This window comes from Anolis carolinensis, chromosome 4 (genome assembly GCF_035594765.1).
Source record: "Anolis carolinensis isolate JA03-04 chromosome 4, rAnoCar3.1.pri, whole genome shotgun sequence".
NCBI classification, from domain to species: Eukaryota; Metazoa; Chordata; class Lepidosauria; order Squamata; family Dactyloidae; genus Anolis; species Anolis carolinensis.
In genome coordinates this window covers 138,676,892-138,704,221 of record NC_085844.1, presented here as the reverse complement: position 1 = coordinate 138,704,221, position 27,330 = coordinate 138,676,892, and the positions used below count along the sequence as shown (strand labels likewise).

At 40.1% G+C, this 27,330-nt stretch overlaps 1 protein-coding gene across 1 annotated transcript in view; it reads right to left on the bottom strand.

Moving 5' to 3' along the window:
- Nucleotides 1-26,838, bottom strand: part of rin2 (Ras and Rab interactor 2) — a 79,916-nt gene extending 53,078 nt beyond the window's left edge. The window contains exons 1-2 of the mRNA XM_062977913.1: nt 26,571-26,838; nt 188-273 (exon numbers count right to left, since the gene is read on the bottom strand). Of these exons, the coding sequence (XP_062833983.1) occupies nt 188-244 (57 nt within the window). The 5' untranslated portion in view covers nt 245-273; nt 26,571-26,838. The remainder of the gene's footprint in view (nt 1-187; nt 274-26,570) is intronic.
- Nucleotides 26,839-27,330: the final 492 nt, after the last annotated feature.

The window sequence follows — 27,330 nt, the reverse complement described above, 5'->3', positions numbered from 1 at the left end:
ATGCTTTTTTTATGTCACTCCATCAAGTAACAAAAGTCTGACCTATGGAAATCAAGAATTCAGTGATTCAAATGCTCTGTCAAGGCTCTGCATCTGGAAAGTTACTTGCATACACTGAAAAGCACCTTCAATTTCAAAGTAAAATATGGCTTCCTGCTGAAAAAATCTATGATGAATTTTCAGTTACCTTAAAAAAGCTTCCTCTCTCACCGACACACTGTGCGTCCATGGCTGAAGTTGACATTTCTCTGTGAAAACTCTGCTGGACTCCTCCTAAAAGCAGAGACATTTTTAATGGTTAGTCCAGTCTGTAGGAAATTCCTTTCTAAGCCGCAGGAACAGTCACAACAACAGTTTTGCCAAGATCTTTCCCCGTCAACAACACAGTGCCATTTATTTCCTACCAAAGCCTTTAAACATATCCTCTTGGACTATCATTTCCTGTGTGAAGCACTTCAAAGAGTGCTACTGGCATTTTCCCCTCCTCACAAAAGATACAAGTTACTTTGAGTGGATTTTTACCAGGCTCATTTAAAAAAAAATGCAAAGGCATAATGCTGGCTTTGTTTGCTTGACCTCAGATTGAAGTGCACTTTGAACAAATACTAACGGGTCACTACAGTCTTTTACCTAAGATTATAGGTTTAATGTTTTAGCAAGAAAAAGTAAGTTACTTATAATGCACGTGTAACATTCAAGCAAATAAGTCAGCAAACAAAGAGATGGGAGGGGAAAAACACCTGTCTAAATAGGATGCAATAACACAACACACATATACATTAACTTGACAATTCATTTGCATGCCCAGGATCAGCATGGAGAGATTAAAGACAAGTTTCTCAGAATACGTACAAAGTGTTTTTATCAGTCATAGCCATTATTCAGGAATGTGTGATTATCAGATGAAAGATTAAAATGAAAGCCTAACACACCTTCACTTCTGTTTTCAGATTAAAATGTGAAAGAGGTAACTGTTCTTCCCAGGGACCTCTGAGATACAATTCCACTATCCCTGGTGTTTACTGCTAAAATCATCACTGAATATAACTTTCCATGAGAAGTTAAGATGATTATAAGCAACTCGAATGTACATTTTCTTTTTCCCCACATTTGTACTCAGACATCCTTAATGGAGTACACCAGAGAACAGTCTTGCAAAAGTATTCAACTCCCCTTCCCGCTTTTTTTGTGTATCAATGAGAACTTGAATGCATTTAATTAGCATAGTTACCCCTTTATCTATACAAGGTAATCAATATATGCATGCTATTTTTATTGTGGTATAAATTTAAGTAAACAAGTGGTACAAGTTGGTTGCATAAGAACTCACATGCACACATGACAGGTTAATGTTTGTTAAAACATATTATGTAACAATCAGGGCCGTAGCCAGAAAAAATTTTCGGGAGGGGTTTTGAAAATTTCGGGGGGGGGGGGGGGGTTGAACCCCTAGCACATACCCCTCCCTGCTACAAACCTGTCAATATCTGCTTGAGATAGTGCCTGGAGGGACTCTTAATGTTTTGCATCTCATAGACTTAGCATGGGGATTTGGTTAACCAGTTAAAATTCATGAGTAAACGAGATTTTTTTTATAACTTGAAAAATTTGGGGGGGGGTTTGAACCCCTAACCCCCCCCCCCCTCGCTACAGGCCTGGTAACAATTACAGCCATGAGTCTTCTTGGATAAGTCTCTACCAGCTTTGCCAATCTGGATCCTGTGGGATTTACCCATTCTCCTTGTCAAAATTAATCCATCTCTGTCAGGTTGGATAGCAACCATTGGTAAATAGCTATTTCAAGTCTTGTCATGGATAGTTGATCAGACAGAGATATAGGTTTTTACTGGACTATCTTAAGACAAAACATGTTCAGAAGAGGATGACAAAAATGATCAAAGGTCTGGAGACCATGCCCTATGAGGAGTAGCTTAAAGAGCTGGTCCTCTTTAGCCCGCAGAAGAGAAGACTGAGAGGAGACATGATTACCATGTTTAAATATTTGGGGGGGAAAATGTAAGGAAGAGGGAGCAGATTTGTTTTCTGCTGCCCTGGAGACTTCGAGCAATGTGTTCAAATTACAGTGAAGGAGATTCCAGTTCAACATTAGGAAGAACTTCCTGATCATAAAAGCAATTCAACAGGGGAACTCTCTGCATTAGAGTGTGGCGAAGGCTCCTTTTTAGAGGCTAGATGGTAATCTGTCACAGGTTTTTTGATTGTGCTTTTCCTGCATGGCAGGGGGTTGGACTAGATGGCTAATGTGTTCTCTTCCAACTCTATGATTCCAGGTTCTTGTTTTTAAATGCTTCAGTGTTACATCAGTTGTTTATTTAGGACCGCAGTCTTGTTGAAAACTGAACATCTGCACAGTCTCGAGTCCCTTTCAGATTGAAACAAGTTTTCGTTTAGAATTGCCTCATGTATGTCTCTGTCCACCTTGCCCTCATTCCTAACAAGTTTCCCAGTCCCAACCAGGAAAAGCTTCCACTCAACATAATACTTCCTTATGAGAATTATGTTCTCAAGGCAATGAGCATGATGTGCACCACACACAGCATTTTTGCTGTGTTTTTGTTGTTAACTGCCATCAAGCGACTTCAATATAAGGCCCTGCTCTGGTCTTGCAAATTCAAGACCGGGCTTTCTTTGTGGAGTCTTAGGAATGTGGTCTTCCTCTTTTCCTACTGCTATCTACTTTGTAAGCATTATTGTAGTATCTAGTGAGTTATGTCCACTCATGATATGTCCAAAGTATGACAATATAAGCCATCTTGCAGAGTTCAGACTATATAGCAAAGGCATAGTTTGAAGATGTCTCCCAAAGGGCACTGACAGGGTTAGTTTTAACAATGCTTTCTTCTCACTGCTCTTCTGTAAAGCCCAGCTTTGAGAAGGTTCAGATTGCTCTAGCTCAGTGGTTCTCAACCTGGGGTCCCCAGGTGTTTTTGGCCTACGACTCCCAGAAATCCCAGCCAGTTTACCAGCTGTTAGGATTTCTGGGAGGTGAAGGCCAAAAACATCTGTGGACCCCAGGTTGAGAAACACTGCTCTAGCTCCTTCAGAGTTACCCAATGGAGCCTCCGATGGCCTAGGGGATAAAAGCCTTGTGACTTGAAGGTTGGGTTGCTGACCTGAAAGTTGCCAGGTTCAAATCCCACCCGGGGACAGCGTGGATGAGCTCCCTCTATCAGCTCCAGCTCCATGCAGGGACATAGTAAAACATCAAAACATCCGAGCGTCCCCTGGGCAACGTCCTTGCAGACGGCCAATTCTCCCCAGAAGCAACTCTGGTTGCTCCTGACATGAAAAAAAACAACCCAATGGTTCCTTGTTTGCAACTCAGACTAAAATTCCGTCCTTATTTGGTGAACCGCATTCCCTACCATTTTCTTGGTAGAGCCACACCTGAATCATGCTATTTCCACACAGTGATAATGGATTTAATGGTATTCATAATTTGGGATCTAAAATACTTAACTCTATCTGGTGCTTCTGCACAACTTTATTCTGGAATTATTTTGATAGCTTCTTGGTCTTCAGTGCATTGTAAATTTAAATATGGTGCCCAATAAACTTGGGGGGCTTTCCAAAATGTTTTAACTTGAGATCATGTGATCCTGGAAGTGTACTCAGGCAATCAATTTAATTTGTTAGGTAACTTCTGGTGGCAATTTATGTCTTTATAAAACAAAACCAAACAAAATGTCAGACTGTTCAAGGAATGTTACATGTAATGACATAAAATTACTTTCCACCAAAAATTAGAGTCAGACGTCACTGGAACAACATCTGGGATTTTGCAAACTAGATTTTTATGTTATAGACAGTGTGACTTCTGAAAATCATTTCCTTCACCCTTTTCTTACTACTTCAAAACTTTATATCATTTGTTTTACAGAAATTAGCTACTTGAGTTAAATAGTGTTCTTTAAAACAATTGTCATTATTGATTCATTCTTGAGACTATATAACTGCATGTGCCTTTACTAATGATCTTGTCCATGAACACAAACTGTATCACCATTAAAAGACTTTGTTGTTCTTAGTCTTGCAAGCTGTTTCTGATGTATGCTGACCCAAAGGCAACCCCATCACAGAGTTTTCTTGGCAAGATTTCTTCAGAGGGAGTTTGCCATAGTCTAAATCTCAGGCTGAGAAAGCATGACTTGCCCAAAGTCACTTAGGGCCTGTTTACATGGGGGGGGGGGGGGGTGTCATACTCAGGTTGTAGCTAATTTGATCCTGACACACAATGCACAACTCCTTTAGCAGCAAAAATACTTCTTTGGGGGGGTTTAATGTGATATACCAAAATTTATTCCTTGTTCGGTGGTTTCTAGGAAAATCTGATTTGTTTCTGTGTACACAATCTAGAATGGGATGTCTTCAGGGAGAGGAAAGTTGTTAGGGTGGCAAACAATGACAACATTTCCACTGCTAGGGGCTAGGTTGTATGCTTTGTAACACTGCATATTTCTTTAAATTTTTGTGAATACCATAATCCTTGCTCAGACTGATGGTTTACTCAAACGTAAGCAAGTGGAGGATCATTCCCTCGCATTGCTTGGAGCCGCTCCAATCTCGCTCTTGGCCCCCCTTTGAGAGGATTGTCATGGAGAGCTCAAGGGCTGGTGATCACATCCAACAATTTGAATGGTGACAATTCCACTGAAGCCCTACACCTAGAACCCAAAAGAGGAGCTTGGGATCTTTGCTGGAGCAAATTATGCAATGGGGGGAGTGCTGATCAAAATGTTGATGACAATAAAATTTCAATATTGTACATTACAGGCACTAACAGGGTGAATTTTGGGTAGCTCCATTACAGATGGGTTGGTGTTACAAACAAGCCCTATGCGGATTTCTGTGGCTGAACGTGGATTTGAACTTTGAGTACCAGAGTCATACCCCAATGTTCAAATTATTACATCATGCTATCACACTATCTGGATCTCAACACTTTTCAATACCTTAGTAGCTTATCTACTAAGCATGATTATTTAAATAATTTCAATTCTCTTCTATCTACTGCAAAGAAAGAAGTGGATGAATCTGGGCGGAAACCATGAAAAATGTACTTCGGAATACAGAGAGAAGGGTTATATGCTGGCAGGAAATATTTGTGACTTTGGCAGGCGGTAAATTAGTCTTTAATGGATGCCATTTCCTAAACCACCTGACCATGTTGTAAGTTTAGGGATCCCTCCTAAATTTGGCATTACAGTAGAGTCTCACTTATCCAACATTCTGGATTATCCAATGCATTTTTGTAGTCAATGTTTTCAATGCATTGTGATATTTTGGTGCTAAATTCGTAAATACAGTAATTACTGCATAGCATTAATGTGTAATGAACTACTTTTTCTGTCAAATTTGTTGTATAACATAATGTTTTGGTGCTTAATTTGTAAAATCATAACCTATTTTGATGTTTAATAGGCTTTTTCTTAATCTCTCCTTATTATCTAACATACTCGCTTATCCAACATTCTACCGGCCCGTTTATGTTGGATAAGCGAGACTCTACTGTACTTCTAAGAACAGATCAGGGTAACTACCAGGAGTACCTTTCTCTATCTTTTGATAAACAAGAGTCATGTCTAAGCATGTCAGATTTTGTCATGCTGATCCAGAGTTCCAAGCTTGATTTTTTATAAAGCACTTATTATGGAACAGCTGTTGAAAATGACTCATAAGATTTAGCTGGTATAGAACACCTTGCATGCTTTCTGATGTAATGTGTGGTAATCACTAAGTATGGGTCTACATTGCATTATATGAGTTCAAACTGCATTATCTGGTAGTAGATCCAGTCTAACAGGGCTATTTTAATCCTAGCTACAAATCGCACTTTGACCACTATTCTTACGGGGCCAATGCCTTGATTTCACCCATTCTCACCTGACAAAATATGTCCTACCTAAGATTTTTCAGGGTTCTCCAGATGATTCTATGGCATGCTTTTGGGGAAGTTACTATAGAGTTGTCCTGGAAACCTTCCAATTTTTACCAGAAGTTCATCATTTCCATAGGACTCACTATTATCAACAGTTTCAAGGAACAACCATTTGAAGATGAATTCATAATTTTAGATAGTGCAGTGATTCTCAACCTTTGGGCCTCCAGGTGTTTTGGACTTCAGCTCCCACAGTTCCTAACAGCTGGTAAGCTGACTGATTTCTGGGAGTTGAAGTCCAAAACATCTAGAGGCCCAAAGGTTGGGAACCACTGGGAAGCTGCTCTCAAGGTACAGTACTTGGGTCAAATAAATAATCGGAAACAGGTGGCATACCAATAGACCTGTTTTAAGTTAGACAGATCGAAACTTCTCAAATTCTAACTAAAATCTGCAAACAAAACCATGGCCCACAGACTGGAAATGCTTGATATACATTCCAGTCCCCAAGAAAGGAAATACCAGAGACTACAGTAACCACCAGGCCATTGCATTACTCTTCCATGCAAGCAAAATTTTACAACACTTTTACCAAATGTGGAATAAGAAATGCCAGGCTTCCAAACTGAGTTCAGAAAAGGAGGACACACTTGCAAACATCCATTGGATAATAGAACACATAAAATTTTTCAGAAGAAAATCACCTGTTACTGAATAGATTATAGCAAAGTAGATTATAGCAAAGTCTCAAACTGCATAGTTATTGAAATACTATGGATTGCTCTTAAAGACATGAGTCCACTATGACATTTATTATTGTCTTGGTCTGTAGCTTATACAGTGGACAAGAAAACACTGTCAAGTCATAATACAGAGAAACATAACAGTTTGCCACTGGCAAAGGGTCAGGAAATGCTACATTTTACCACCCTATCTATTTTATATACTTAAACATACAGTATAGTCTCACTTATCCAACACTCACTTATCCAACATTCTGGATTATCCAACACATTTTTGTAGTCAATGTTTTCAATGCATTGTGATATTTTGGTGCTAAATTCGTAAATACAGTAATTACTACATAGCATTAATGTGTAATGAACTACTTTTCCTGTCAAATTTGTTGTATAACATAATGTTTTGGTGCTTAATTTGTAAAATCATAACCTATTTTGATGTTTAATAAGCTTTTTCTTAATCTCTCCTTATTATCCAACATATTTGCTTATCCAACATTCTGCCGGCCCGTTTATGTTGGATAAGTGAGACTCTACTGTACCATAAATAAAGATGTATTAGACTTGGAAGAAAGAGATGTGAAAACTGGATGAAGCAATAAAAAATATGCAGATGACACCATACTACTAGCCAACATTAGCAAAGACTTGGAATGGCTCTTGAAGAAAGTCAAGGAAAAAAGTATAAAGCCAGGGTTACAGTTTATTTATTTAGTGGGATGGTTGTATATACGATGTTCAATAAAAGAAAATGTTCATTGTCTGTGTTTCTTTTATGGACATTATTATTTGTTACACTTAATGAAAATAATTTTGTTGTGGAGATAACCGGGTGTTAAAAAGGGGCCTGCACTGTGTGTCAAATATAATAAATCTTCCCTTGCTCATTCCACTTCAGTTTTAAGTCAAATACACAGGTGCTAATATGGATACAGTTCATACTCTCTAGCTCTTACACTGAAATACTAGGCATGTTCTGTTCTTAACTGCGTCTGCTGCAAGCTGTTTGGCAAAGAATCCTCTCTTCTATTGCAAAAGGAAATGGGGCATTCAGAAATTCAAACAACATGCCTTTATCTTCAAACATCTAAGCCTGTTTGGAAGAATTAAAGGGCCCTTGGATATTCAATAGTAAACTGCTTTGAGACAGGGGCTAAGATACGGACCAACATTTTGGAAATCTTACTATTTTCATGTAAAGATTGAAGATAGACTAGAAATACTTTCTTTGATTGTTTTATTTGTAGCTGTATAGCTTACTCACATATTTTCATCAGTGAAATTATGTGCAGTGTAATAGGATCATGAGATATATGCCAATTTTACCTGAAGGACACACTTTCTTTAGAATATGGGGATAATACTAACTCATCTTACAACTTGATCAAGAGAATTACCAAGATCACATGAATGAGTGAATTATTATATCATCATCATCACCATCACAAAGTTGATATGTCAACTCTCTATACATATTTCTATAATCAAACAATCTCAAAACCCCCTCTAAGACGGAACAAAAATCTAGCTTGTTTTAACTGATATAACTGTACAGCTCTTTCATAAAGGTGGTCATATCTTATCTACAAACTTTACTTTTTTGAAATGATTTTCTTCTCAGTACTCGGCCGAGAGCCTAGTTCAAGCAGTCCACTGGTATAGCTACACACAGAATGGCATTGATATTCTAGAGCCAAAACACAGGAACTGTCTATGGTGCCAGTACTTAACAGATCTCTTAACTCAATGTTGCATTGTGGTAGTCCAGCTGTAATTGCAAACAAAGTATGGGATTTTAAAGGCGGGGGCGGGAAGAAATCCAAACTTCCGAGAACAGTAAGAAAGAGATTTTGTTCACCCTCACATGGTGAAACAGGACAGCTTGTACAGACTCACTAGAGGCAAATCACAGCACAAACCGAAGCAGCACAAACGTGTCACTTAACATGATTTTTGTGTGCATTCTATGGAATCTTCTCTAAACAGATTTTGTGAAAGAACATCGACATGGAGCATTACTCTTAGACTAGAGCGTGGAAAAGTTCCTCTTTTTTTGGACCACAATTTCCAGATGCTCTCAGCCAAGATGGACATGCTGGATGAGGGATTCTAAGAGCTGTAGTCCAAAAAAATGACTTCCCCAACTGCTGTGTGAAACATACATGTTCTGATCATACCATGTCTTTATTTTTTTGCCCCTAGTCACACTACTGCTATACACCTTACACAAAACTGCCAGTCAGTTCAGAATAGAGCAGTTTGTTACTAACTGACTGGGTTTTAGAACAGATGAAAGCATCATAGCCCTTTAGCAAAAGAATTCCAATGTCAACACAGAAAAAAGGTAGGAACAAGAAGCTAAACAAATTCTATCAGAATATTCCAATACAAAAAGTGTAAATCCCTTTGGTTGAACAGTCTGTCCACTGAGTTGGGGGGCACCCCTTCACCATGAGGCAACTGGAAGATTGATGTTCAAATAAAGGAAACTGACATGCATCCTAAAAGATATGAGACCACTACCCTGTTTCCCCGAAAATAAGACAGGGTCTTATATTAATTTTTGCTCCCAAAGATGCACTAGGTCTTATTTTCAGGGGATGTCTTATTTTTCCATGAAGAAGAGCTCACATTTATTGTTGAACAACAAAATGAACATTTATTATATACTGTAAAGTAGTTGTCATCACAAACCAGCATAACCAGACAAACTATGAATCCTATCAAGAATTTCTTGTTACTACCATTATTTCCATGTACAACAATCTATGGTACCTCTTGCAATTTAGGTTTCACAAGGTTTCCACGCTGATTTCTCTCTATTCTAGTTTCAATGTAGTCATTAATGATGAATAATATAATATACTATAATAATAATATGATAATATAATAATAATATAATGATATACAATATATTAATGAGATAATATAATATAGGATATAATAATAACAGAATATGATAATAATATGGTATTAATAGGATAATATAATAATGGGATATAATAACAGAATAGCATAATAATATAATAATAATAGGATAATATAATAGAATAATAGAATGGAATAGAATGATATAAAATATATTAATAGGATAATATAAAATGGAATATAATAATAACAGAATATGCTAATAATAATAAAATAATAATATGATAATATAATAGAATAATAGTATAGAATATAATGATATAAAATATATTAATAGGGTAATATAAAATGGAATTTAATAATAACAGAATAATAATATAATAATATGAAAATATAATAGAATAATAATAGAATAATAATATAATGATATAATAATAATAATAGAAAAATATAGTATAATGATTTAAAATATATTAATAGGATAATATAATAATGGGATATAATAATAGTAACAGAATATGATGATAATAATATGGTAATAGAATAATAGTATAAAATAATCAGTTTCATGGCATAGGATAGGAATAAGGATGAGAGGAGAATCCCAATGCGTCCTGTACCTTTAAGGAGCGAAGCCTTGGGGAGGAGTGGAAAGCCCTCTTCCTTCCCTCCCACCCTCCCTTGCCCGGGCTCCAGGAGCCAATCAGAAGCCTTGGGGTGAAGGCAGCATGGCCAGGAGGGAGACAGAAGGAAGGAAGAAACGGCAGCGCAGCAGCAGCCATGGAAGGTTTTTCAAGCCGCAGCTGGGGGAACAGGAAAGGCAAGGCAAGGCAGGGAGGGAGGGAGGCACAGAAAACAAGCACTTTCCCTCCCTCCCTCCCTCCCTCCCTCCGGTGTGTGTATGAGGAGTGCTGCTTTAGCCCTGCAGCCATGCTTCCCAATGGAACTCTGCTGCAGCCTTAGTTGCTAGGTCTTACTTTCAGGGGAGGCCTTATATTTGGCAATCCCCCCAAAGCCCTGCTAGGTCTTATTCTTTGGGGAGGTCTTATTTTCGGGGAAACACGGTATATAAAAATTGTTACGTGTGCAGTCTACTTCCAGAAGTCTCAATATTCTTGAACTACTATATTTCTTCAGTTGTAAGACATTTCAGTACCACCACCAACAATAAAGATATATAAGATACACCTGTGATTCTAAGACACCTTTCATTTTTAGAGATATTTATATAGGAAATGGCAATACCTATAATATCAAGGTACAGATACCACGAAGTCAGTCCCAAGTACAAAGTAACAATAGTTTAATGAAGATACAGCTCAAAAGAATCAAAAATGCTTAACAGCAGCAAAATAGTATTCAAAAACAAACACAGACCAACCAGTCAAAAAGGAGGTAAAACAGAGAGTCCCGAAGTCCTAAAAAATCCCAACCCACTAACCAAAATACCCGGCAGAGGAGAAACACTCGCTATTGTTTCAGCGAACACGTTCCAAGATGAAGTAAAGTCATAGTCAAGCCGGTCTAGGGGTCATCCACAGCAAACAGGATACAGCAGCAGCGTCAACGTCCAATCCAAAGTCAGGGCATAAGAGCAAACACGATGTCCAGAAGCGATCCAAGGTCCAAACCAAGAACAGTAGCAAATCCCAAAAAATCCACAAAGTTCAGGAATCACAACCCAGCATAACATGCAACATGCCAGTCGCAAGGTCCCTATTGCAACCATTTTATTACAAACCTTCCTCTGAGTTGCAATCAGCCAACGCCCCACCCTCAGCTGCTCCTGTATTGTCCTCCGAACTAGAATCAGGCAACAGCCCACGCTCAGCTGCCAGTTGTGCTGCCCGAGCTGCTCTTTGCCTTGCCTGCCAAGCGGCCCTTCTCTTGCTTCTACTTACATCCTCCCAAACAGCAGACAAATCATCTTCCCTCCAAGTTTCATTCCCAACAGATCTTCTGAATGTGCCACTACTTGTAGGCTCCTCACCCACTTCTGCTACTTTTGTCCAATCCATCTCATCCACAACCTCATCAGTGTCACTCCCAGCACTTCTCATAGAAACTGCTTCATTGTCAAACCCATCATCCCCATCAAACCTTTCAAAAGACTCTTCATCAGCGGGTATTTGCCGAATCCTCTTCTGCTGTTGCTCTTCTATAGGATCTTGTTCCCGAGTAGACCTTTCTGCCTGCCTACTCTACAATTCCCTGTTGTTACTACTACTTAGAGACTCATCCACAACATATATTGTGATACCTATCATTGAGTTTCTTGGCAAAAATTATTTAGAGATAGTTTGTCATTACTGTCCTTTTGGACCTGCCCAAGATCACTCACTGGATTTGTATAGCTAAGAAAGGATTTTAACCCTGGTCTTTCAAAATCCTAATGCAATACTCTATCCCCTATATCACGCTACAGGACCTACCGAACACTAAATAACTCTTCTTATGCCACTGGCCAATTATTCACATTTGACCATGATACTGCAAAGGATCTGCCTTATAGCAGAGGCCACATCCACTGCACAACATTTGTAGCATTCGCCAGATATTTGTCTGCTTGTGTATAGGACAAAAAGGTACAGTGGGGTTTGTACATATTTGCACTGCTCACTAAAGACATGCATGCCAAAGTAACATTCAAGACTTTCATGTGCTGAGCATGGTTGTAAAGCTCCCATGATTGTGAACACTGATATTTTAGGGATTCCAGTCAGGGAAACTCAGAAGTTCTATTCAGTTGGAAGTTGCATAGCACTATAGAAACTTTCAGATTCAACAAACAAATGGAGATGGAAAGAGATTACAGTAAAAGCCAACATGCACATACTTGATCTCTTTCACTGGGATGCACTTTTGACATCTGCAGAATAAAACAGGGGTTAAATTGACTGTCACCTATCAGAGATGCCATGATACAGGTTATCCTGCTTCAGCAGGAGAGTGGATTAGATTATCTATAAAGGTACTATGTAGTTATTTCAATGTGCAATCCAATACGTAGGAAACTTATTCAGAAATAACAAAACAAGGCATCTGAAGAATGGAATAAGGGCTTTCCAAATTGGATTTGGTAACTGAGGCAGAAAGAATCTGGGCTTCTTTCTTTGGTTTGCTGGGAGGGAGCAAACTGAACAAACAGAAAATGGAAAGCTGCTCGCTGTCAGAAAGCTCAATAAATCTGGGCTGACAGCCCTCAGCATTCCCCATAGCTATGCTGGCACATGCTGCTGGGATTTACAGTCCAACAACATCTGGAGGGCTATACAATGTATACTTTTACAATAAACCAACTGTGAAATTTGCATAGTTTGTTTAGCCTCCACCACCACAAGTGTGAATAACTGAGTACTAAACGCTAGACTACTGTTTGTATCTTATGTGAACATACCTTAGGATGTCAGGTGACTTCATTATCTTTAGCACAGCTTTCCAAACTTTTCATGTTGGTGACACACTTTTTAGACATGCATCCTTTCACAATATGGTAATTCAGTTTTACTGGCAAACAGCGGTTAAAGCAATCCTTTATAAAAGTTTCATTTTATGTAATACACCATATATATTAAATAATGTATAATATATACAGGTTTCATATCATGTACAGTTTTGTAGGTACTTTTACAATTTGCACAATTTGTTAATTGAGTTACAGTAACTGCTGCTAAAATGGATACATTTCTATTTAAGAAAAGAAAGCCTGTTGACAATAATGTTTGTGACGAACCACATGGTGCGGCTACTGAGGAAACGACACAAGAATCAACTGTAGTACATAAGTGGAAAGGAAAAAATTCTGAACCTAGTTTATACAGTAAATGAAACACACACACACATATTTGTTTGTGGGAATGGGAGGGAGAACATTTTTCACGCGACATACCTAGAGACTACAAGCAACATACGTACTAGTGTAGCCCAGCACACAGTTTGGAAAGCTCTGATCTATAGCATTAGCAAAACATAACCCACATTTTTCAGTCACCTAGACAAACTGAAGACTGGTTACTTTCTTAACTTGATTTTCTATTTTATTTTATAAAAGAGTGCCAAGCCCCTCCTGTAGTTTAAAAAAATCACAAAACATTTGGCTTCCAAATATCCCCTGGATTCACTAGGGGTGGGCATAATTCTTCCAAATGGTATTTGAGAGCATTTTTAAAAATTCAAACTGGTTCCTGAGGACCACAAACATGTCCCTGGGGGGGGCACATTTCTCATACCTACCAAAAATATCAGCCAACAATAGTTGTGTTTAAAATGTCTATGTCTCTTCCAATCTATTTGAAGACATATGAGGACACACAGGCTTAGCATATGAAACCTAGCTCTGTTCAGCCTAGCCCTGAGCCCAGCCCAGTCCAACCTGCAGATAGAAAGTGGTTGACTGAACGTAGAATTTCTTGATAAACAGTTATTATATACTATGTAAACTAAATTCCTTTACTTGTATTAACAAGTTAAAGGTATCCTGGAGAGTAAACTAGACTTAAGAACATGACTGTCAGAATCTCTGTGCTACAGTTCAGGTGAGGTTTCAACTATGTACAGTAGAGTCTCACTTATCCAACACTCGCTTATCCAACGTTCTGGATTATCCAACGCATTTTTGTAGTCAATGTTTTCAATACAACGTGATATTTTGGTGCTAAATTCGTAAATACAGTAATTACTACATAGCATTACTGCGTATTGAACTACTTTTTCTGTCAAATTTGTTGTATAACATGATGTTTTGGTGCTTAATTTGTAAAATCATAACCTAATTTGATGTTTAATAGGCTTTTCCTTAATCTCTCCTTATTATCCAACATATTCGCTTATCCAACATTCTGCCGGCCCGTTTACGTTGGATAAGCGAGACTCTACTGTATTGAAATCTGAGACCAGCAAAATATGGTCACCCGATACTGACTTTTTGAGGTGTGAGTAAGTCATCCAGAACATTATTTAGAAAGTACTTATGTCTTCTTAATGACTTCTATATATATATAAATGAGTGATGGCATCACGGCAGCGGACAAAACAACAAAACTACAGGCCCCCCAACCTCGAAATTTGACAATACAACCCATCATCCACGCCTCTAGGTTGATACAACAAAAAGAAAAGAAAAATAAAGTTCTAATTAGAGGGAGAGGAATAATTGTTTGTATCCAATTGCTGCCAGTTAGAGGGCTAATCTCTGCCCACTTGGTCTCCTAGCAACCAACTCAGCCCAGGGGACAGGCAAATTTAGGCCTCACTTAGGCCTCATCCACAGAATATCTAATTTGCACTGGACTATATGGCAGTGTAGACTCAAGGCCCTTCCACACAGCTATATAACCCATTTATAATCTTATATTATCTGCTTTGCACTGGATTATCTTGACTCCACACTACCATATAATCCTTCAGTGTGCATTTTATACAGCTGTGAAGAAGGGGCCTCATATAATCCAGTTCTAAGCAGATAATATAAGATTATCAATATACAGTAGAGTCTCACTTATCCAACATAAACAGGCCGGCAGAACGTTGGATAAGTGAATATGTTGGATAATAAGAAGGGATTCAGGAAAAGCCAATTAAACATCAAATTAGGTAATTGTTATACAAATTAAGCACCAAAACCTCATATTATACAACAAATTTGACAGAAAAAGTAGTTCCATGCGCAGTAATGCTATGTAGTAATTACAGTAGAGTCTCACTTATCCTACATTCGCTTATCCAACGTTCTGGATTATCCAGCGCATTTTTGTAGTCAATGTTTTCAATATATCGTGATATTTTGGTGCTAAATTCATAAATACAGTAATTACTACATAGCATTACTGCGTATTGAACTACTTTTTCTGCCAAATTTGTTGTCTAACATGATGTTTTGGTGCTTCATTTGTAAAATCATAACCTTATTTGATGTTTAATAGGCTTTTCCTTAATCTCTCCTTATTATCCAACATATTCGCTTATCCAACATTCTGCCGGCCCGTTTATGTTGGATAAGTGAGACTCGACTGTACTGTATTTACAAATTTATCACTAAAATATCACAATGAATTTAAAACACTGACTACAAAAACATTGATTACAAAAAGGCAGACTGCGTTGGATAATCCAGAACATTGGATAAGCGAATGTTGGATAAGTGAGATTCTACTTTAATATGAAATAATTACTGGGATAGAATAATGCAGAACAATATAATCTCTAAAACCAGGACAGTAAATAAAGAGCAACACTCTGAAAGCAGGGAAATTGGAAATTCCACAAAGGAAACAATCAGGGCCAGCTACCACCTCCCAAGAAAGGATTCTTCCAGAAAGGAAGCTGAGAAGGGAGTGAAGCACTGTGTATTACCAAAGTCATCATTATTACTATCATTATTATTATTATTATTGTGTTGCAGTCAACCGTGAAAATAGATACAATCTGGCTCCAAGTATTCAAAAACACTAAAATCAGAATATATAAAAATTAATGTGGTATAATAAAACAGAACAATACAATCTCTAAAATCAGAACACTAAATAAAGAATAACACTCTGAAAACAGGGGAATTCCACACAGGAAACAATCAGGGCCAGCTAACATCTCCCAACAAAGTATTCCCATCATCAAAATCTGGTGGGCCGCAGACAGTAGAAGCACATAAAATATCGCAAAGAACACCACTCTGAAAACAAGGGAATTCCAGACAGGAAACAATCAGAGCCAGTTAACACCTCCCAACAAAAAATTCACTCAGGGAGAAAATAGCCAGGCTTTAAAGCTGCAAGGCCATTACATCCTAATCATTTTCCCTAATTGCAGCATTCATACTTGCCTCCAACAGACAAAAAAAAAAAAACAATCAGAAATATTGTATATTCACAACCTTTAGGAAATAATATTCCCTAATGGCGCAGCATGTTAAAGCGCTGAGCTGCTGAACTTCTGGACCGAAAGGCCGCAGGTTTGAATTGGGGGAGCGGAGAGAGCCCCCACTGTTAGCCCCAGCTTCTGCCAACCCAGAAGTTCAAAAACATGCAAATGTGAGTGCATCAATAGGTACTGCTCCGGCGGGAAGGTAACGCCGCTCCATGCAGTCATCTCACATGACCTTGGAGGAGTCTACGGACAACGCCAGCTCTTCGACTTAGAAATGGAGATGAGCACCAACCCCCAGAGTCAGACACAACTGGACTTAATGTCAGGGGAAAACGTTTACCCTTTACCTTAACTACCACCAATTCCTCAATACTTTATTTCCCATACCACCATACTTCGCCACAGCAACGCGTGGCCGGGCACAGCTAGTACCTTATAAAAGTTGACTAACTAGGGACTAAACATATCAAAAAACATATGTTTGGAAAACAAAACCCTGTGTATTTTTTAGTCTTCTGGAGGATTTATTTGTTCAGAATACAGTGTTCCTTATATAGATTGATAACAAAAATTTTCAGATTAAAAAAAACCTGGTTTACTCATTAATTTTAACTGGTTAACCAAATTCCCATGCTAAGTCTATGAGATGCAAAAAATTAAGAGTCCCTCCAGGCACGATCTCAAGCAGATATTGACAGGCCTGTAGCCGGGGGCGGGGTGTGTGTGTGTGTGTGTGCGTGCCAGGGGTTCAAATCCCCCCTCCCAAAATTTTCAAAACCCCTCCCGAATTTTTTTCTGGCTACGGCCCTGATTGTAGATGAACTACAAATCCCAGCAACTACAACTTGCAAATGACAAAATCAATCTCTTCCCCAACCCTACCAGTATTCAAATTTGGGTGTATTGGTTATTTGTGCCAAAGTTGGTCCAGTGAATGAAAATATATCCTGTATATCAGATATTTACATTACAATTCATAACAGTAGTAAACTTACAGTTATGAAGTAGCAACAAAAATAATTTTATGGTTGGGGATCACCACAACATGAGGAACTGTATTAAGGTGGCAAAGTGTGTTAAAGCGCTGAGCTGCTGAACTTGTGGACCGAAAGGTCCCAGGCTCAAATCCCAGAAACGTAATGAGCGCCCGCTGTTAACCCCAGCTCCTGCCAACCTAGCAGTTCGAAAACATGCAAATGTGAGTAGATCAATAGGTACCGCTCCGGCGGGAAGGTAACGGCACTCCGTGCAGTCATGCTGGCCACATGACCTGGAGATGTCTATGGACAACACCGGCTCTTCGGCTTAGAAACGGAGATGAGCACCAACCCCCAGAGTTGGTCACAACTGGACTTAACGTCAGGGGAAACCTTTACCTTTACCTTTAGCATTAAAAAGGTTGAGAACATTTAATTTCAGTCTGTGGTACCTTGGATCAGGGGTCCTCAAACTTTTTAAGAAGAGCACTGGTCCACAATCCTTCAGACTGTTGAGGGGCCGAATTATCATTTGAAAAAAAAATGACAAATTCCTATGCACACTGCACATGTCTTATTTGTAGTGGAAAAACAACAACAACGTCAACAACAAAAGAACAATACAATATTTAAAAATAAGAACAATTTTAACCAACATAAGCCTATCAGGATTTCAATGGGAAGTGTGGGCCTGCTTCTGGCCAATGCGATAGTCAAGTTAATTAGGCTTGTTGTTGTTGTTATTGTTGTGTGCCTACAAGTCATTTCAGACTCTGGGTGAGCCTAAGTCTAAAACTGAGGGCGGGGGCTAGGTAAATGACCTTGGAGGGCCGCATCTGACCCAAGGGCCTTAGTTTGGGGACCTCTGTCTTGGATATTTCCACATGAATTCCCCTTGTTGCTATCAGTCAAAAGACACCATGTCGCTATTCCATCATGATGAGAAGTAGCGGAAGTTACAAGTGGAAGTAATTTAGAGCCACCATTACATTATTATTTATTTATTTTTATCCTGCTTTTCTCCCATGGGTGGGATTCAAAGCGGCAATAAACTGCACAATAAGACCAAAATGCAGGATCACCCTTTGTCCTTTCTCAACATCTAGCAAATGGCAAAAAGCTGTTAATTAACAAAGTTGATGCAGCATGTGTTTAGCAACTCAGGGAAAAGCAGATGAGAAAAACCTCCAGGCTAAGGGCAAACAGTAATTTAAAAGGAAAGGACTCCGTATTCAGCAAAAACAAACAAATACGGCAGGTTGCTAAGCTGGGGAAGAGGCAGTCATAAAAGATAAGCATATTGGTAGAAAACACCCAGGATCAACTTTCCCTCTCAGAGGATCTGTGTTATGATAAAGACGTATAGAAAAGGAGGGCGGATTGTTGCTGTTACTGGAGATACCCACATTCCCAATGAGCAGTTCCAGATGGAAGTTTTATCAAATGACTGCCTTGGGCCATTGATTGTTTCAGGGCCCTCAGACAGTATGGCCCTTGACTCACAACCCTCAATTGTTTTTCTATTACTTCTTTAATCTTTTTTTTTCTTACCCAGGAAAATCCATTAAGGAGAAAAAGATGGAATCACTGCAGACTACCACCTAATTGTTAACATGAGGGCCTTCCACCTCACAACCTCTGAAGTTTATTTCAGAAAGGATTGGTATTTGACGAGGTGCCCACAATTATGGTTTGGCATCTGCATGAGCCTGAGAACTTTGCAAGGAGAATAGGAGGGTGTTCCTTTCACTTGAAACTGGGCTTTGGAAAAGGCAGAAAACAATGAATAACATAAGCGGCTTCTGTCTGATATATGAACCCATGCTTTCCTTTCTTGAAATAGAGGAAATTTGGTGTTTCACACAATGGGTTTCAAATCTGACAGAAGCTTTTATGTTGGTGCCAAAGTTCGATGTGATAAATTAATGCTTTGTCCTGGATGAGGGAAAAGGTTTTCTGTGTTATTTTGAACACAGGGTCCGCCAACTGGAATAAGAGAAAACTGGCACCACTGAGGTTGATGTCACCTTAGTTTTTATGATCTTATGCCTGATGTTGCTATCCAGAACATTTACACAATGTCTGTCACTTCTGTTGACTTACAAAACTCCACAAATTTCACATTAGGTAAAGGTAAAGGTTTCCCTCTGACATTAAGTCTAGTCGTGTCTGACTCTGGGGGTTGGTGCTCATCTTCATTTCTAATCTGAAAAGCCAGTGTTGTCCATAGACACCTCCAAGGCCATGTGGTCGGCATGACTGCATAGAGTACTGTTACCTTCCCACCAGAACAGTACCTATTGATCTACTCATGGTGGGAGCTCACCCCGCTCCCCAGATTTGAAGTCGCCACCAGGGGCTCCGAAATTTCACATTGCTTCATTCCTAATGTTCATCCCCTTATGAAATTATATTATATTTGTGCAAATATTTCCCTATCTCATTTATCTTCAACCTAATCTTCCTTTTGCTCTTCTTTCTTTCTTCTGTCAAATTTAATCCCTAAATCTCTTGGAGTTGAATGTATCAGCATTCTTGGTATATAAGAAATATTGCTGCCATTCTACAAAGACAAAACCATTAAGGCCTAAACCTAGCTGTTTACTCTAATTGGAATTTATATCAGAATGTGGTAAGCCAACACTGAAGTTCTGCGGGTCTCCTCTAATCAGGAGTAACAACTGGATTTAGCCTCAAGCTCACTCAAGTTTCGTATTGTGATGCTGCACTCTAAACCACTGAAACAGTCACGTAACCCATTTGTTTCAACCACAGTTGGAAATAACAGATATGGGAACTGTCCACCTTCTGGCATAAATCAAATATTCAATTCCTTCTCTTCAGCTGACAAATGTGACCACCTACAGCCATGATGCTATTCAACGTTGGGCTCTTCCCTTCTCTGGCTGTGCAAGTGCCAAAGAGTGGGTCAAGGCAAAGCACAATCCACATGTCCCATAACTGAGGTTGTAAAGCCAGAGAAAGGAGCACCCTATGAACTCCTGGACTTCTAGATATGCAGGACAATGAAGTCTGTTTCTTTTTCAACTATGGCAGCTAGAGATCACCCAAGTACAGCTCTGCCTTCTCCCAGCTACTGCTTGGCTTTGCAGTGCTCTCAATAATATTTGGCTATAGCTGCACAGCTTTGAAAAGGGCACTGTGCAAGAAGATACTGAACACTTCCTTGCACAAGGCCCAAGAAATGACTTAGCCTAATTGATAGTTACAACAGTGTAAGTATCAATGGGATTATGACTTTGACTATGCTAATAAAATGCCTGGCAAGTATTTATGTGGTCAAATAATGAATGGGCCGCTCCTTGATCTCTTCCAATCCATACCAACATATTGCCTCCAAGTACCTTTACCTATATAGCTCTCCCTTTAACCTATACATCCATTTACTCCCTTCTTTGCATGACAATAGTTTGAAAGAACTTTGGAAATTAGCTTTTCATATTAGTGGTATGTTGAATATCTAAGGGCCCTCACCAATGTCACGTTTACATCACATTTTATAAGCAAAAAAGTACTTCCACATAGTATATATAATAATTTCTGAACAGCTTGCTTATTCATGCAATTAATAGACACTTAGCCTGCTGAGTGGATTATTTGCTGCTTACTTCCAAGGCTTAAAAGCATGTGAACAAACTCTTGCTCAAATTCTTTGGCATATTTATTGCAATTGTATGTGCCTTCAAAGTTCCTGTTGATTTATGGCAACCCCATGAATTTCCTAGTTATTTTTATGCAAGGTATAGTCAAGAGGTAATTTTATCAGTTCCTTGTTTTGAAATATAGCTTACCTGCAATGCACTGGTGGTCTCCCATCCACATACTAAACACAGCTGACACTGCTTAGCTTCCAAGATCAGACAGGATCTGGTGTCTTTGGATATTTAGGCTTACATAATCTGTGATAAACTCTAAATTGTATATTTGTACTTCACTGTAAGATTAAACAGACATAATACTTTGTGAGCTCTCCAAATCTGGAAGTTCTTGGAGGAACACCACCCCTATCAAATATTATTGAACAATTGTTCAATGAACCAGGGACAGTAAGGGATAAACAAAATAAACAACTCCCACCACAACTTCCAAGAAACTTGACTAAAAATGTTTTTCAACTCAGATCAAAAAGGCAGCTTTTCAAGTGAACCCTACATAACAGCAGGCAGCTTACCCTGCACAGCAAAACAACCACACTCTTCCAGTTTTGACCCAATACTAGATGTCCTGTGGAGATTACATTCCTTGATGATTTTTGTGCTTATTAACTCAATTTCAGATTTTCCTCTATACATTTATTATTTCCATTCACAGCCAATATTTCCTTTAATGAATTCAAGAAGACATGAATGGCTCTTCTGTCCCTTACCCTAACAACTCTATGTGATGAGCAGAAGAGCTCATGTCCATCCTCGCCCAGATTGTAGCCATTACACAATGTTCTAATGTGGTATTAGAGATACATGTGAAGAACAGAAAAACAGTTTGGAAGTTAAGCATCAATTAGTTAAGACACATTCATGCAAACTGGGGTGAAAGTCCCAACTTTACAAATATTAGAACTGATGGAATCTGTGCTGGCAGTGACTGCAAATGACTAAGAAAGAGATATTGTGGTTGTTATGAATAACTCAGGGCAAAGGTCAAGCCAGTGTGCAAATGCCATATAGAGGGCGGTGGGAGCAAATTCCATAATGGGCATAATTAGAAATGGAACCGAAAGTAAGACTTTCAATCTTACTTTCAGTTTCTTCTGAATCTATGGCATGATTACATTTGGAATGTTATGTAAAAATCTGCACCTGATCTCTCTTGCAAAGCCTATCAAACAGCAGATCTCTCCAAACTCCTTCTTTTTTGGTGCTAACAATGGTGCTAACAATTTGTTCATAAATCCCATTTGCTGCCTTTTATCTCCAGTCTCCAAATGTCCAAGAAGGGGGGTGGCCTTTACCTGTATTGCGATTCCTTGCAGCTTTGAAGCCTGGCTGCTTCCTGCCGGGGGGGGATCCTTTGTTGGGAGGTGTTAGCTGGTCCTGATTGTTTCATGTCTGGAATTCCCCTGTTATCAGAGTTTTGCTCTTTATTTATTGTCCTGATTTTAGAGTTTTTTAAATATTGGTAGCCAGATTTTGTTCATTTTCATTGTTTCCTCCTTTCTGTTGAAATGGTCCACATGTTTGTGGATTTCAGTGGCTTCTCTGTGTAGTCTGTTAGAGTGGTGCAGCATTTCTGTGTTCTCAAATAGCATGCTGTGCCCAGGTTGGTCCATCAAGTGCTCTGCTATGGCTGACTTCTTTGGATTGTTATTATTATTATTGACAAGTGATTAAGATAATTGGAAGCTCCCAGGTTCATAATCGGTAGGGCATTAAGCCCGACTAGTATTAAGGTATTAAGCAAAGCCCAATGAAGGTAGTAGGGACAGGTATAACTCTACCTTGGGTTATTCCAAACAAGATTATCCAATGTAGTACAGCATGTTGATATGATTTGTTATAATTTCAGACAGTGAAAATAAGAAACAAAGTAAGTCAAAGATAAGATGCTGTACAACATTTATTTCCAAAGGGAGTTGAGCTTTGGTAGCTTTACCATATGGGGGTGAGAAGAAAAGACTTCAGCTTTTCATTTCTAGAATGATAGATAAAGGCTAGAATTATTTTTTCTAACCTGTAATCTCTGTCTTCCTAACCGCAGATGGGGAGTAGCTTACAGGAGTGAAAGAAAAGAGTAAAAACCTGATGAAAAGCAGAAGGGGAAGTGAAGTAGTCAAGGAGAATTCACTAGCCAGCCATGTCTGTATGTAATAACATACAGTAGGATATGTTTCTGGGTGGACTGAAGTTACATGAAACCATGAATATAACTGAACGCCGTTTATTACCTCCCTTCCAGTTCCAGCATTGCATTGGAGGACCTAGAGAAGTATTTTCTTTAGGAACATGCTAGGTCCTCTAATACAATGCCATGGTAAAGTTTGGAGGAAGTATACCCAATCACCTACAGGACCTAGAAAATTCCCAAAGAGGCCATTCCACCACACACACTAGTAAGTGAAACCACAGGTATTTGTGTGTATAACACCCACTCAGTTCTATCCAATTAACCTGTAACATCAAGGATCACCCAATCCTAAATCTTTTTACTTATGAACAAATATGAAAGGTGAATGCAGCAAAACAAGTATTAACGAAAATATGCATCATACATGGATACTTTTAGTGAATCCTGGCTAAGGTAAACTAAGGTTAGCTCCTTAAAAGATGGGACTGGAGCTCAGTAGCAGATTGAGACGTTTGAAGGAGAAAAGTCAGCAAAGACAGCAATTAAAAAGTTATGCTGCAATGATGTGACAGACCTCTGCTGGAGATTCTGTAAAGTGGTTTTCAATTACAGCATAACCCCTGTATTGAATATCCGTGGTTTCATTTATCCTTGTCTGACAATGTATGTCATCTCTAGGCATTTTTAAGTCCTCTATGGGTCCTTCATTTCAACAAGATCTACAATTATCTGCGGTTTTGCATATCTGAATTATGGTGTCGCAAAATGATGCGTGGTCTCCCAATACATTTCGTTATGACAATGTACGTATCTCTTAAAAGGGGTTGCTAGTAAAACTGAGTTATGCTGTTGCAAAATTATGTATGTTCTCCCTATACATTTCGTTATGACAATGTACGTATCTCTTAAAAGGGGTTGCTAGTAAAACTGAATTATGGTGTCGCAAAATGATGCATGTTTAAAAACCATGTGTCACCAACAGGGAATGTTTGGAAAGCTCTGCTGTAGCCTGAAATAATGATGGTAGGCGGACAATGGCCTAATTTGGTGCAAAGTGGCTTCTTAGATCCCTTTGTATTTTTTGACCTGGCCTCAGAAGAACACATACCTGTTTAAACAATGGACTCCCTCTCCCTCTGATGAACACATCTCTTCCTCTTTTTTAAAGTTTTTTTTTTTCATGTCAGGAGCAACTTGAGTTGCTTCTGGAGTGAGAGAATTGGCCGTCTGCAAGGACGTTGCCCAGGGGACGCCCGGATGTTTTGATGTTTTTACCATCCTTATGGGAGGCTTCTCTCATGTCCCCGCATGGAGCTGGAGCTGATTGTTTTGATGTTTTTACCATCCTTATGGGAGGCTTCTCTCATGTCCCCGCATGGAGCTGGAGCTGATAGAGGGAGCTCATCCGCACTCTCCCCAGGTGGGATTCGAACCTGGTAGCTTTCAGGTCAGCAACCCAACCTTCAAGTCACTTAGTCCACTACGCCATCTGGGGGCTCCTTTTTTAAAGTAATCCCTCACGGTGATTTATAAAGTTCCTGCTTCCTGCTTCCTGCTCAGATATATTATTTGAGAACACAGAAATGCCAGACCACGCTGACAACCATCATGTCAGACTACACAGAGAAGTCATTGAAATCCACAAGCAACAGGAAAATGGAAACTATGAAAAAGAACATCTGGTTACTAGTATTAAGGTGTCATCTTCACCATTTGGAGCCATGGAGAAAAAGAACTAAATAAGTTCCTGAACCATCTCAACAGCATTAATTCACAATGGAAAAAAGAAAATGAAGGAAAATTGCCATTTCTAGATCTCCTAGGCATCCACATACCCAATCAACAATTGGGCCACACAGTTTGCAAAAAACCTACACAGGGAGATAAATACCTACATAAAAACTCCAACCATCACCCAAGTTAAAAAAAAAAGGTACAATTAAAGCCCTGGCAGATTGGGCAAAAAGAATCTGCGAACCTCACCTCCTCCAAGGTGAACTGAACCACCTAAACTGGGCTCTACAGGCCAATGGATAACTCACCATGGACATCAGAAGAGCTGCAAGGCCTAGAACAAGCCATGAGAGTAAAGACAAAGATCCAGCCAGAAGAAAAGTGTTCTTACCATACATCAAGCGAACCACTGAACACATAGGAAGCTTGATGAAGAAACACAACCTGCAAACTATCTACAGACCCACTAATAAAATCCAACAAATGCTACATTCAGCGAAGGACAAGAGGTATCCTCTCACCTCTGCAGGAGTCTACCTTATACCATGCAGCTGTGGACAAGTCTACAAAGGGACCACCAAACGCAGCATTGCCCAAACATGACCCAAGGAACATGAAAGGCTCTGCAGACTATCTCAGCCAAGTCAGCCATAGCAGAGCACTTGAACCAACCTGGAGGAGGCATATTATTTGAGAATAAAGAAATGCTGGACCACTCGAACAACCGCCATGTCAGACTACACAGAGAAGCCACTGAAATCCACAAAGATGTGGATATTTTCAACAAAAAGGAGGAAACCATGAAAATGAACAAAATCTGTCTACCAGTATTAAAAAATTCCAAAATCAGGACAGTAAATAAGGAACAACACTCAGAAAACAGGGGAATTCCAGGCATGAAACCATCAGGGCCAGCTAACACCTCCCATCAAAGGATTCCCTCGGGCAGGAAGCAGCCAGGCTTCGAAGCTGCAAGGCCATTCAAATGCTAATCAAGGTGGCCAATTGCAACATTCACACTTGCCTCAAACAGACAAAAGTTCTTTCAACTACCCTGGACACTCCACAGATATATAAACCTTAGTTAACTAGTTTCCAACAGACCTCACAACCTCTGCGGATGCCTGTCCTAGATGTGCGCGAAACGTCAGGAGAAAATGCTTCTGGAACATAGCCATACAGCCGGAAAACTCACAGCAAAGCCTTCAACAAACACAGTCTGGTGAGCCTCAAAGTTCAGCGCAGCCTACTCTTAGAGAAGCATCAAAAGAATAAGGAAGCACAGCCTTCCAGGAGTCATGAAAGGTTACACTACAGTTCACTGCGAAATGCCCGGATGGGGTGGCGACTGGAAATGGTTCGGGAAGCCCCCTCTGAGGGGAAGGCAGGGGGCTGGATGGCCTTCTCATCCCATGAGGGCAGGGAAAGGGGCACCAGTCAGAGGCACGTCCCTTCCTTCTTTCCGGACTCCCCTTCAGAACCATTCACTTCAGATTTGTGAAACGGAGTGCCTGCGAGTTGCCAGGACAAGAATCCTCCCTTCTTTCCTTCCTTCCTTCCTACCATTCCTGGGAGGAAGCGAGAGAGCCTGTCATGGCCTTGCGCTTACTCTTCGTGTCCCTCAAAGCCTTGGGTCACTTTCCTACTCACTCACAAAACAAAAACAGCAACAAAAAGAACCCTTACCTCTGGCTCATACTCCACGGGAGCGAAGCAGCAACAGGCGAAGGACGAGGAGGAGGAGGAGGGAAGGGAAGAGGAGGAGGGAGAGCCGGCCAGCCTTTGTCTCTCTTCCCTCTCTCTCTCTCTCTCTCTCTCTCTCTCTCTGGAGCCCAGGACTGGAAGCAACAGGAGGGAGGAGGGAAGGAAGGCAGGAAGGACGGCCAGGAGAAGGGGGCAGGGCTGGCCAGGCAGAGCGAGCCGCAGGTGCCGCCTCCCGACTCGCGAGGCCAAGCCGACTTTGCGCCCCGGACGCCGTGCCAGCCGCGCTGCCGGGCTAGAGGCGGCCTCCGAGGCTGCCGCGCTTACCCGGGGCCTTGCTCTACCTCGGCGGGGAAGCCCTTTGTTTTGCTGGGACCACCAATGCGGTCACGAAGGCCGCTTTCCCCTCAGCAACATCGTTCGCTTTTGGGCCGGGCCAAGGCTCCGGGTCTCTCAGAGGGAAGACTTCGCTTCTCACAACGAGAGAGCGACCTCTTGGGCCCCATTTGTCCTTCCTTCTCCTCCCTTCCACCCCTTCCTCTTACTTTCCCCTTCCCTTCCCGTCTTTCTTCCCTTTCCCCTTCTCCTTCCTTCCCCTCCTCCCTTCTCCCCTTCCTCCCTCCCTTCCTTCTTTCCTTCCTTCCTTTCCTCCCTTCTCCCCTTCCTTCCTTCCTTCCTTCCTTCCTTCCTTCCTTCCTTCCTTCCTTCCTTCCTTCCTTCCTTCCTTCCTTCCTTCCTTCCCATT